Below are 13,631 nucleotides of genomic sequence, written 5' to 3' on the forward strand. Positions count from 1 at the left end.
AGAATATTACGCCAACATAAATTAATACTAATTCAAAGGAAAAATAATAAGTTTAAGTATTTGAATACATATTTTTTAAATAAATAACAATTCATACTTCCATAACAATTATTAATTTTCTTACATAACAATTCATAATTTTAAATATTTAAATTTCTACTCCCGAAAGTACTATTTTTAGATCCTTTTTGAGACAAATGTTGTTCAATTTCAAAAACTGCTCATATCATTATTATTATATCAAATTAATATCATAATTAAATAATAATTAAATTATTTCATTATTAAATTATATCAAAATAATAGTATTTTCTCCAAATTTCTTAGAAAAATATTAATATTTTATTTTCGGAATTTGAAGATTTGATTCTTTGTATCATATGTTATGCTATGTTTAAAAAACACCAGAAACTGTAACTTTTAACGATTTTAAAAATGTTAGCTCATAAATAGCACATATTTGATTTACATATGGTTTCTAAGGTTTTCAATGAGTTTCTTAAAAAGTAAAGGACAGAAAATAAGATCATCTGAAGAAAAAAGACTGAAAATATTCTTACATTTAGACTAGTCATACAAACTCTTACATTCAAAATAAGCTTATATACATTTTATCTCTGTATAATTTTGTAAAAAGTAGTCATATTTGTCGTTTTTCTTCTATCCAATATTCAATCCATAAAGAAAAACTAAAGGAAAACTTGCAAAATATATAAAAATAAACAACAGCATTGTTTTTTTTAAATAATATTTAAATAATATTAATTAATAAAAAAGTTTAAATAATATTTATAATTAAGTTTTAAATAATATTTAACGTGGAAATTGTAGAGATATATTATTAGCTTTAAATGCTTTCACGCTTTTTATAGTATAAAATTTAAAATATATTCTTCACAATATCTTTATAATTTTAAGGATAAAACAATAATTTTAGATGAAAACTACTTTAATTTATCGAAACAAAAATAATTTTATGAATTTAGCATTATGAAGCTTAAATAAGTTTTCTGGCTTTTGAATTATGTAAAATATAAATATTTCGGGTAAATTAATTCATATAAATGAAGAAGTCAGGAAAAAGGGGTTGAATATAATTTATTTATGTATAACTTTCGTTGTCATATAGATTTTTTTAAACACATAGATTTAAAAAAATAAAATTTGTGAGGAAGAGTAAGAGGCAAAATTTTAAAAATTCATAGCTAATGCTTTATTTATTTTATTTATTTATTTATTTCTTTTTTTTTTGCCTTAGAATATATTTCCAGAAATTTTCACTAAGAAGATATATGTTTACCTGCTTTACGTCTTACAGAAATCTAAAATGTCTTTTCCAACCTCAAACATCAATATTTCGAATCGATATATAAATTCGAATGTTGCAAATGTTCATTTGATATCCTCCACCGGCAACCTAAATGGATGACTTTACCATACACGAATGCTTTACTCAAGGATAAAGCAATGATATTGATTATATTCACTTAAATAAAAAAAACCTATTTGCGAAAGAAGATTTAAGAAAGGAGAAAGATTCATTTACGTAATTTTCTACATAGTTATAAAAAAAATCTTTTCTTTATTACATTATTAATGTAGAAGTTGAAATCAGAAAATTAAAAAAAATAGTATCTCCCATTTTCCAGTAAGATATAAAGTGAATGATACTTATTTGTTTTCCATGCATTTGTGAAGATTTTCAATCAAAACAAAGATACATTGGTGTATAGGAAGAGAAAGAATAATTCTAGCATATGCATTATTTTTTATTAAATTATTAATATCATAAGTAGAATTAAAGAAAGCGTGGATCTCTTTTCAATATTATTTGATTCATCTATTATAAACACGTTTCTACAAAGCATAATTAAATAGGTTTTTTTTTTCAGGAAATATTTTTATTCTTAAATGGCGTTTCATATTTAGATATTCTTATAAAATAATAAAATATTAATATTATCTTGACAATATTAATATTTTATTTGATATCAAGATATATTTATTATTATCTTGATTATGATATTAATATTTATAAATATTAATGTCATCGCACCATCTAAGGAACTCCTTTCAGTTTGGTGGGTATTCCTCAAAGTGCTGTTGAAATGTCTTTAATCTATTCAAAAAATTGTAACTCAGCTAATTTAAGTTGCAGAAAAAGACACTTCATTTTTTTTCTTGAAATGTTAGTGTATCAAGAATATTTTACTAAATATAACTAATAAGACCGAAGAACTATAAAAAGCATTTTGGTTTTCTAATTTTCTCCGAAGTACATTTACTGACTCAAATATCAAAAATTAAATCATTAACTTTATTTAAAGCATTTTTCCTTTAGAAGTCTATATTTACATCTGATAATTTTAAAATTGGTTGTTGATACGATTAGAAAGTTCATATTTATGTGGATATTAAATTTAGCTAAGAAATTAAATACAGAGTCGATTTAGTTTAGTTTAATTGGATAATATTTTGTCATAAAGTTACATGAAGTTAATTTGAGACTGATATAATTTTAAATCATGGTCAGATGACGAGAAAGGTACCTGAACCACCCGTATAAAATATATAATATTCCAGCTGGAAACTTTAACACTTGCAGAAAAATGTCTGCGTGCAAATGCACAGTCAACATCCAAGGGTCAACAAAAGCGCACTGTAGTGACTATATTAATTTAATTTTTATTTAAAGTATTTCTTGTAAAAAATTTTTATATATCAACAACAAATTCAGAAATGAAACACATATTGTTTTAAAGTAATAATAATAATTTAAAACTACACAAAATGTTATGAGAAAGAGTTTGCGTACAGGTACAAACTACATGGATATTTGCAAACTAATCTTCATTTTTTTGTCTTCATGAGCTTGCATGAAATGAAATATCATATGCATTCATTTTTTGCTTCTTATTCCTTTTAAATCTAGTGACAACACAAATAATAAAATTAAAAATTAAAAAAAAAACATGGTTTTGTTATTATGATACACGCTTGCAAACAAGTATTTAGTTTTGTAAAGGAAAATCGTCTTAAGACTAAGCAATGAAGCTAAAACTCTCCGAGCAATCGGCAAAATAGTTGGAAGAACTAATTCTTCTATCCAAAGCATGATCAATAATTAAAAGTCATCGAAAAGACGAGCAGTGGTCGCCCATCTAAGCTGACTTTACGAGAAAAGAGATGCATTCTGAAATACGTAAAGTTCTGACTGCTGTAGAATATCAAAAATCATTTGCATATCCCTCCACAATCGTCAGACTTAAACTCCATCGGACATTTACAGGACTTGTTGGAACACATGATTCGTCAACATAACGTGAAATTGAATGATTTATGGAAAATATTTATTATGATGGAATGGAATAATATTTCATCTGAGGAAACCACCAGGCTAGTCCAAACTATTCCTAAACGATTGACAGAGGTTCTTAGACAAATTTTATCCAGCCAGATATTAAAGTTTATTTGATAGTATAAGGAAGCTATTTTTTGAAGGCTTTTTTCATTTGTATGCAAACTTTTTCTAATAACTTTTTATGTAATTTTAAATTATTATTATTATTATTATTATTTTAAATAAATGTGTGTTGTATTTCTGAAATTGTTACTGATATGCAATAAATTGTTCAAGAAATACTTTAAATAAAAATTAAATTAATATAGCCAATTTAATATACTTTTATTCTTCCTAGAATGTTTACTGTGGGTTTGTATGCAGATTTTTTCTGGCAAGTGTATAAACGATGTCACTGTTATAAAATTTAATTTCAAATTTACAGACTCCATTCCCTTATCTAAGACTCCATCACCTGGAAAACGACGCTTAGGATTTTAATTGATCTATTTTTGTACATCTTTTGATTTAAGCTGGAATGAATGAAATATATCATTCGATTGTGAATATCATCTATGATATCTATCCAACAAATCAAACACTACATTATTTCACTTTTACTTTTTTCATACAACAAAAATAAATATCTTATTTTAGTATGTGTGAATTCAGAACTTAATGTATTAGGAATCTGAGTCATAGATTTATTCTCCGTTAAGAAAATGTTAGTTCAATTGTCATTAAAGCATTCATTGTTGCCATTTACCCAAAAGTCAGATTCGTTAAATATATTTTTTGCTTTGTGGCGATGATTTTAAATATTTATTATGAATCAAATTATTAGGCAAATACTGTTCAAAATCTCTATGTCAGAGAATTGTTTTTCTAAGTGAATAAATAAATAAAAAATAAAAAAGAAGTGTGTAAAAATGTGAGAATGTACAAAAAACTGCAAAAGTATGAAAAATGCATTTTTTTTCTGTTTTCGAATGAAAATTAAAAACAAATTATGGCAATGCTAAATTTTATTATTTAAGTCAATAATATTTTTCCATTTCAATAGAAAAGAAATCCTTCACTTTTTCTAATATGTGATGGATATTTTATTAAAGATGAATATATCGATATTTCATGAGCCTATGAGAAAGATGGTTTAACTTGTTACATATTAAAATCGCGTTTCATCTCTAACAATCTTCTGGTGTCGTATATCTTCTTAAATCGATTCTAAAACTCATTTCATCTTTTTAGATCATGTCAAAAATGATGTAATATAATTTTTATCGGTTGATAGAGGGGGTGCGTGTCGATAAATCTATTTTTCACTGATGGCTACACTTTTTTTAAAAAAATGGATTGCAAATTACTTCCCTTGGGTGAGATAAGTATCCAAACGTTCTTCAGAGTTTCTTAGAAATTTCTGCGAATTTAGTTTTGTATTTCAAACCATTTATTTGCATAAAAAAGTATTTATTTGTTCTACTGTAATGTATGTTTTGAATTTAATTTTCTTTTCCTTTTCTTCCTTTTTACAGAAATTCGAATATATATTAGAAAAAGAAAATGTAACAAAAATATTCAGAATTAATGCTTTTATGTTTTTTATATTCTTTTATTCTTTTCTTGCGTCATTATATTTTAGAGTAAAATAAAACTCACTAATAAATTGATATCCTCTCGATTTGCGTCAAGATCGTTTTTCACATTCGTGAAACCATGTTATACTTCATTTTCATTTCTACTCAAAGTGTAATAAACAATTTTAAAAAGCCATAACTATGATTAAAAAAAATTACTTAGAAAAAGTAATAATCTTGTAACTAATGTAGTTATTTACCTAAAATCTAATCGATATATTCTAGGATAAAGTATTAGATAACAGCCATGGTTTCGACTACAATGATATGTTCTAACAATGTACTTTCAAAAACTATTTGAACTTCTCCTATAGTTTTATGTATGAATAACATTTTATAATTTTACTATTACATAATTATTTAAAAATGGTAAACCCCCTCATTTTAACCTTTTATTGGTAATTGTTAAATTTTTATTAAAATTGATTATGAGTAGAAAATACTTGCTCTCGAATATTTCTCAGAGCTTTCTTTCCTTTCTTTTTTTATAAATGGTGCATATAATTTTTAAAAGAAAATAAATTTTGTAACAAAAGTTTTATAAAAATTTTGTACTTGAAATTAAAAAGTTAAAATTTCAATAAATAAAATTAAATATTAAAATTTGAGACGTTGCAAATGCGAACATCGAAAATTTTATAAAAACGTGACTATCTTCTAGAATATCTGAAAACTTCGTCACATTAGTGACCTTTTTACATGCTGTTTTAAATTATTTTGGGAAGAAGCAAGTGCACATCGATTTAATCAAACTTTATAACCTAGCACCGTTTACAATTTAATTAACAAAATGATGTTGAAATTTTTAACATTTATTCTTTTATAATTCAATTAGCAAAATATGCTGCAAATAATTATTTTTGGAAAATATTAAAATTTCTATTTGAATTTTTATTGAGATTAATGCCAAAAAGTAATTAATACTTACTTGTCTAATTTCATGGTATCCAATTTCTTTCAGATAAGCAAAATATTAAATAATCAACCATAACCATTCTTTCTATTCATTATATCGAGACCACCGATTATTTTTTTTACACATACTGTTTCCTCAAAATATTGCTGATTTAGAAGTAGTTTAATAGTGGAAGTCGTAGTTAGAAGTAGTTTCAATTACAATATTTCCGTATTTTTTCTTTTCTGAAATATTATGGAGATACCTTATTTTTAATAAAAGAATAGATATTTTTAAAGCAAAACAATTTGATGTTTCTAAAAATATCTAACAACAGAAAGATAAATTATTATTGCATTTCTTGGGAATGTATAGAAAAAGAATATGTTTTCTGATTATGAACCGACTTTTAAATTATTTTTCTTCTTTTCTAATTATATCGGTATAAATAGAAAAAAAAATGCTATTAAAGGCTATACAATTTTTCCGAAAATACCTAATGAAAAAAACAGAAAGGAAAAGATGAGAAAAAAACAAGAAAAATGTACAAATAATTCAATGCGGTGTCAAAATAATGATTAAAATATCCTGCCAATACTTAAGTGCTTTTTTGAGATGAAAAGAAAACTATAAAATATTTTTCATTTTTCAGAAGAGTATTGAAATTAAAAATATTGTTTAGGAACAAGAGGAATATATTTAAGGAAAATTTAAATTTTCTAAATAACCTATAAGCTCTTTCTAAATTTTATCTCACTATAAAAATTTTAATTACAATCTTTCCCAATTAACTTCAGTGTTATGTAAAATAAGATATGTGTTAAGAAAATAATTTACCTAGAATATGGAAATATTTGAAATATTTTATGTGAGAAATTTATTTTGAAATATAAACCGAGTTTGAAATATTTACGAAATAAAATGAAAAATGCTGTCAACAATAATATAAATATATATATATAATGATTTTCAAGTTATTACTTTACAATATTACATTTAATTTATTTTAAAATTCGAATTCTAATCCAATAAAATTATTTGTTATTATTTTAGCACAAAAATCCATTTTGATAATAAATTTCAATTCGACTAAAAGCTTTGAATATAAATTTAGAATCACAATCATATTAGCTGTATAGTTGGAATATAATATTTTTCAAATGTTTATGTTTTTTATACTAACACTTTTAAATATTGGATAATTATAAATTTTTCCGATAGAATTAATTTCTTTAAAAAGTATCAATTTTAATTTTACCTTCTTATATCATTTATATTTCAATTTTTTGATTGTTGGGTTTCTGGAACCAAATTTGAATTCATCATTTCTAATATATATATTTCAGAAAAGTACTCTGAACCAATAAATAATAAATCCTAAATTAATTGATTTACAAAGTAAAGAATGCAGTTGATAGTTGTTTTCTGATAATTCTTTCTTTTAGAGTATAATATTATGTATGATGTATTCTTTAGAATTTAAAGAATTTTAAACATAATCATGAAAATTATAGGGAATAACAAACCGATATCAACTTGTCTATAGAAGATCAAAAATTGAAGAATCATGAAAGATTTCCAGCAAAGAAATCATCTAATTTAATCACGAAAAACATACTAAATCATTTTACCTCCATCATTCCAAGATTCTGGTGGAGAGGGGGGTGCCAGCTTAAATGTCGTCCTCATCATCTGACCGCGGTTCAAAATTACGAGGTCCGTCCCAAAATAGACCTAGTGTTGCTTCAAAAACGGGACGTTAATATAACTAAACTAAACATTCCAATATTCTCAATTTTTATTTCAAAGATTTTTGCAACTTATAAAGTTTGAAATTGAGAAGATTTTTATCGAAGGACAATCGGATAATCTATACAGATTCAAAAAGTTTTATTGTAGTACTTTTAAAATATCCTGGCAGCTACTGAACAGTAATTTTTATATTTTATTCTGTTAGTTTCCTGGGGCATATCCAGCTAACAATTCAGCCGATGCTACTGAAAAAACATATGACTCTAATCTTGAAATGTATGTTCCTTTTCAAGGCATAGACAATAATTCAATCATTATATGACAACGAACATGAGATCCCTGATAAACTTCATTTCACCCCATTAGCTGTTAATGAATATATAGTTGGCTGTTTCTAACATTTGATTGAGTCTCATGCTTCGACTGTCAGAATTTCTTTTTAAACACACATACTTCACCCTCAGACACTTCTTTTAAAATTTGAAAATGCACTATACTCTGCCCCATAAAACCCCCGGAGAGGCACCTCGAAATGAGGATGAAATGCTTCCGGCATGGCGGTTGGATCTCGCCAGCCTGGAAGATGCACAAATAGGTGGGGGATCTGATTCTTCCCATCAATGATAGAACGTACTTCCTTCGGGAAGGGTTGTATCATGGCCGGTGATAGCCCTTAGGGCTCAACAACAGTTCTCGCCAGTGTGGATGTTGCGGCGGTCCGGTAATTCAGTTTTATGGTTTAAATCCATGTGCCTTCGTGGCGGGTCCGAGAATAAGATGTATGACTTACTCTGCCCTACATATTTTACGTCATCATCATTATCATATTTGGCTAGACAGACCAGGGTTGGCCAGTGCCTTCCTCTGAATTCTGTTCCACCGCATTCTACTTTTGACACTTGGGTGCCAGTTTCTTTCCTGGATATCCAGGAAGTCTTTTTCCACTGACTGCATCTATCTCATGTTAGGCCTATCACTTTTCCTACTTGTTAGATGTTTATGTAAAATATTTTTTTTAAATATGGAATCATAATCCATTCTAAATATATGAGCCTTCCAGTTCATCCTATTTATTTTTAAGAACTTTATAATATATGGCTCTCCATAGATTTTATATAGCTCAAAGTTATACATTCTTCTCCAAACACTGTTGATTTCTATCTCACCAAGAATGGTTCGCATAATTTTTCTTTCGAAAATGGATATTTAATTTTCTCCACCTTTGGTCAGGGTCCAAGTTTCTGAGCCATATCTAAGTATTGATCTAATTAAGGCTTTATATAGTAAAAATTTTGTATTTCTAAATAGTAGTGAGGATTTAAAAAATCGTTTTAGTCCGTAAAAGGCTTTATTAGCATTCATTAGACGACCTTGAATCTGCTTGGCTATGCTCTTGTCATCAGTAACTATAGAACCAAGATAAGTAAAACTTTGGACAGCCTGAATTCGTGAGAACCAATTTCTAGATGCGATTCATGGGAGGTTCCATTACTTAGTGCAGGCATATATTTGATCTTTTCGCTGTTTATAGTAATTCCCATGCTACAAAATTTACTTGAATGCCTTAATTACAAATTTTAAAGAATAAAATATATCGGGAAGTCTTTCCCTGATTGAAGAGAAGCGATAGGCGAACTTCATCATGCCAAAGTTTTTTCATTGGTTTGACACTGTATTCCTGCATTATATTCACTTTTTCTTCATTAACTTTTGCTTTTTATATGTTATCCTTCTAAACTAATATTTAAAAAAAAATTACTGTAAATTAACATTCGTTTGGCGCAGTGTGACCAGCACTCATCCATGTGATATAAAAACACAATCAAATAGTCTAAGGGTTCGAATAAAACTAGAAATAAAGGAAAAGTTGCAAGATCGAAATTTTATTTGACAATTTCAAATACTAAAAATTTAATACTGTCAATATAAACTAATTTTAACCTATTAATCGGATAATTGGAGTGTATTCAACTCGTTTGACATTGAAATATTCCATCATACCTGATTAAAAAGTTTTAAAACGTATTGGTATCAAGATATTAGGGAAGACAGTCGTACCTTATCTTAGCAGCATAAGGTAAGGTAGAAAAGTATCACTGTACCTGTTGTTGTATGAATTACCATTTCGATATGTATTGTCATCTTATATGTTGTTAATTATCAACCAGGTTTCATTACTGAGTACTGCTGTGAAATATTTTTTAATCGCAGATTTTTTTTTTCGGGAGATTATTATGTCTTTTCAGCAACTCAAGCAACATAATATATATTTTTTATAGATTTTTCTTACTGAAAGTAAATATTTATCTCTAATAGTATAGAAAAAAGTTTTTAGGCCACTGTTAAATCAGACACCTTACATATAGGAGGTTTAATGGGTTTTTTTATACGATCCCTTATTCTTTTAAATCTTGCAATCTGAGAGGTGAAATAAAAATGTCATAATATTTTATCATAATAAAGGAAAAAAATCTCAAAATAATCCTTTTTTAAAAAATTGTTTTTATCTGTAAATATATTCAATTCAAATATGTCGGAACAAAACCTTCCTAACAAATATTTGTAATTCATATTCCTATTCTTCACTTTATAATAAACTGATAAAATAAGAAAGTCCTATATTTTATTATTCTTTCAGTGTTTTTGTTTTTTCTTCAAACTGGTATCATTTTCGAAGAGAGATAAAAAAGATTGTGATTCATAGTTTTTTCAAACTAATCTTGTTTTTAACATATCACATACTAAAGAAAACCAATCTACTCTCAACATGCATTTGCAGCTTTCCAAATATTCTCTTGTAGAGGCTTAGAAATGCAAAGAAACAGAGATTTAAAAATTCTTTGCATGTTTCCATAGGATATGTGTCAGAAATAGAGGAATATAGTTATGGGAAAATTTTTTATTTTAAGTTTTAAAAAACCGGGAAGAGAAATTTACAGAATACGTGCATCGCTTAAATGTACGTGTGTAGTTTCAGTAAAATAGATTCAAAGACATTAAACTTACTATTCTGAAAAGTATTTAAATAAATAAATTACTTTATTTTATTTTTATTAGTAGTAGTATTTTTTTTTGATAAAAAAATAGAATATACAACAAAAGATCCCAGTTTTTAAAAGGAAAAGTAGTTTAAAAGGATGGAAAAGAAATACGTTTCTTTATTTCCATTGTCAAACTAGTAGAACTATCAGGTAATAACGTTTAAAATTTACACAAAATAATAATATTTTTCAACATTTACAGATAAAAAATTAACTTCCGAAATAATTAACTTAATTTCAGTAACTTTACTGTATTTACTTACTTATATTTATTAAATTTTAACTTGCGTAAGAAATTAAGTTAATAAAAAATCAAATTATTTTATTTTATTATTATTCCTTTTTGGATTCGCAATAAAATGAACATAAATATAAATATTAATATAAAATTCTTTTTTTAATACTTTGCATTTCTTATTATTTACAAATATATATATATATTTATATCATTAGCTCTCCCAGAAACTGTGTGATATTTGTGATAGATGTAAACTGAAATTCGTTGGATTTTTGAGTAAATATACATGGCAGAACAATCTATATATCGAAATTTCATTTTCTCAAATCACGTTTTATTTTTTATCATGTCTATTTCATTTCCATAACTGTACGTTAAGACAACACATAGTTACTGAAGAAAATGAAATTTTGAAATTAAATTTTATCTTTTCATGCAGTAAAGGTTATAAAGTTATGTAAAGGAAAAATGTGAAAGTGATTCCAAAAAGCATATATACTGAAATTTCTTTTTAATACTATTACTTTCTTCTCTACTTGGCAAATATATTTTAATACTACCTCTGTATCTCATGAATTCATTTATCATTCTGAAATTTTTTTCAAACCTATTTTTGAAGTACCAAAATATGATTACATATAAACTCATCTCTTTTTTTTTATCTTTGACAATTAATTAGTATTGCATAAATAATTTTTATACCTCCCAGTTAAAAGTCATGGCTAAACATTTGAAGAACCCTTTTTATCTTCTTGCATTCAAAGTGAATAAAAAGCAATAATTACAATCATTGAAAATTTGAATCAGATTTTGACAAATACCTCTCATACCTCTCTGAATTTTGGGAATATGTATGCCACTCTGTCTTCCGAGAATTCAATAAGTAAAAGGTCAAATTTCAATTATACAAATAAGGTTTGTATGTGGTCTTAATATACGATTTTTGTCAAGTATTGAGAGAAATTCCTTCAAAGGAAGTTTCTCTGACAATCCAAATATATGTTAACGCAACTTCAAAATGTAAGATCCAGATAAAAAAAGAATCTCACACAGATTTAGTATATAAATTATATACCCATATCAAATTTCAAACCAAATACATCTAAACGTTGAACCATTTGTGGTACTATATTTCTGTAAGCGTGTAAACGCGGTAATAAAAAATTGTAATGGCAAAAAATTTGTATATAATTCTTGCATCTAAGGTGCAGATCTTTATTAAATTTTGCTTCAAACTTGAAAACAGGTTGACTGTTTATTGGATCGTACCTCGTCGTAAGCATATTCACGTGATAATTCAAAAGATGTAACGAATTAAATAAAGGAAATATTGTGTATTATTAAAATTCCAGTTCCGTGCCAAATTTTTGTTTCATTTGGCTGAAAAAAATAACGTGTAAAATATGTATCCGATTTCTTTTGTGAAGTATTAAACTCTCATATTTTAAAATTAGAAATCTAAACACTCCTTAGTTTATGATTAAGCATACATAAAATTTATGCGAGGAAGAGGGGGAGGATGTATAGAAAAGATAACACTTTCTTTTAAAGAGTATGTGGAAAGTTTCTGGAAGACTATTCTCGCTGCTTTGAATAGACTCTCATCTATAATTTTCGAATTTGAAAAAACAACAACAGTGAAATAATTTGAGCTTGATGTCTAACTTAAATTTCATTATTATTTCAGATTCCGTGATTATTTCCGAACAGTCATGTGCTTTCCGAAGCGTGGCTTTCGAAGAACCTGGTGCAAAGAGAGGGCAAAGATTCCCAAAACCACAACCTTCACCTGCTCAACCCGATCCCGTTCCTGTCGAGTGACTTTGCCCCTGCCAAGAGCCAATGGACACATTCAACCGCCACGATACTTGTGCAGTCGTCTGTAATTCAAGTGAATCTCTATATGTTTCGTTGTGAAAGTTTTGTGAATTTTCGTGAATTTGAAAACGCTTTGTGGATTTCTCGATGTTTCTTCACAGTCATTGTTTAACTGTCAGTCAGATGCATGCGTGATTGATAAGTGGAATTTGGTCATTTGTGCCTCCTCATGTGATCTCAGTATTATGTTCTTATGATTCCCAGCTATATAAATATTTATACATATTTCTGTAAAAAATGTACTTGTGTGGAATGCGAATCGATTTATCTTATGGATGTCAATAAAAAGTTCTTAAAATCTGTGTGTATAATTTTTTTTCTTCTTCAGTCTATTTAATTCTTTATTGGAGAAATTGATATATTATGGGAATTGAATGGTGTAACACATAAAGTATATTAAATGATTTTGTCCATCTTCTGCTTCAAGTATTAAAGCTCAGGTATCACAGAACATCCAATTTTTTCTTTCAAAGACATGAGAAAATCTGTAATGATATCCTTGTTTTTAAGAGACTGATATACAAAGAAAAAAAATCACTATTTAGCTACTACACAAATTTATGCTCAGGTATCACTTGAGAGATCTTACTTAACTTTCCTTATCCCCCAAAACCATTTAGGTACTAGTCTCTAAGGCACAAAGCATACGCTTTCTGTATTCATTAAATCAATTGCATTTATCGAAAGGGAACAAATTGCATTTTATAGCATTTTCTTATTAGTGTAAACAGATGAGAAAAAAAAGTATTCAGAATCTTATATCTGGAAAAAACTCTATATCACAGCACTTTCAACTGATATTTTCCAAGTAACACAAGTTAACTGACATGGTTTGCGCGCGTTAGAAAAA

At 26.8% G+C, this 13,631-nt stretch overlaps 1 protein-coding gene across 1 annotated transcript in view; it reads left to right on the forward strand.

The window, feature by feature from the left end:
- LOC129966523 (tachykinin-like peptides receptor 86C) overlaps nucleotides 1-13,034 on the forward strand; it is a 139,841-nt gene extending 126,807 nt beyond the window's left edge. Inside the window, exon 5 of the mRNA XM_056080959.1 lies at nucleotides 12,591-13,034. Within this exon, the coding sequence (XP_055936934.1) occupies nucleotides 12,591-12,789 (199 nt within the window). The 3' untranslated portion in view covers nucleotides 12,790-13,034. The remainder of the gene's footprint in view (nucleotides 1-12,590) is intronic.
- Nucleotides 13,035-13,631: the final 597 nt, after the last annotated feature.

This window comes from Argiope bruennichi, chromosome 4 (genome assembly GCF_947563725.1).
Source record: "Argiope bruennichi chromosome 4, qqArgBrue1.1, whole genome shotgun sequence".
Taxonomy (NCBI): domain Eukaryota; kingdom Metazoa; phylum Arthropoda; class Arachnida; order Araneae; family Araneidae; genus Argiope; species Argiope bruennichi.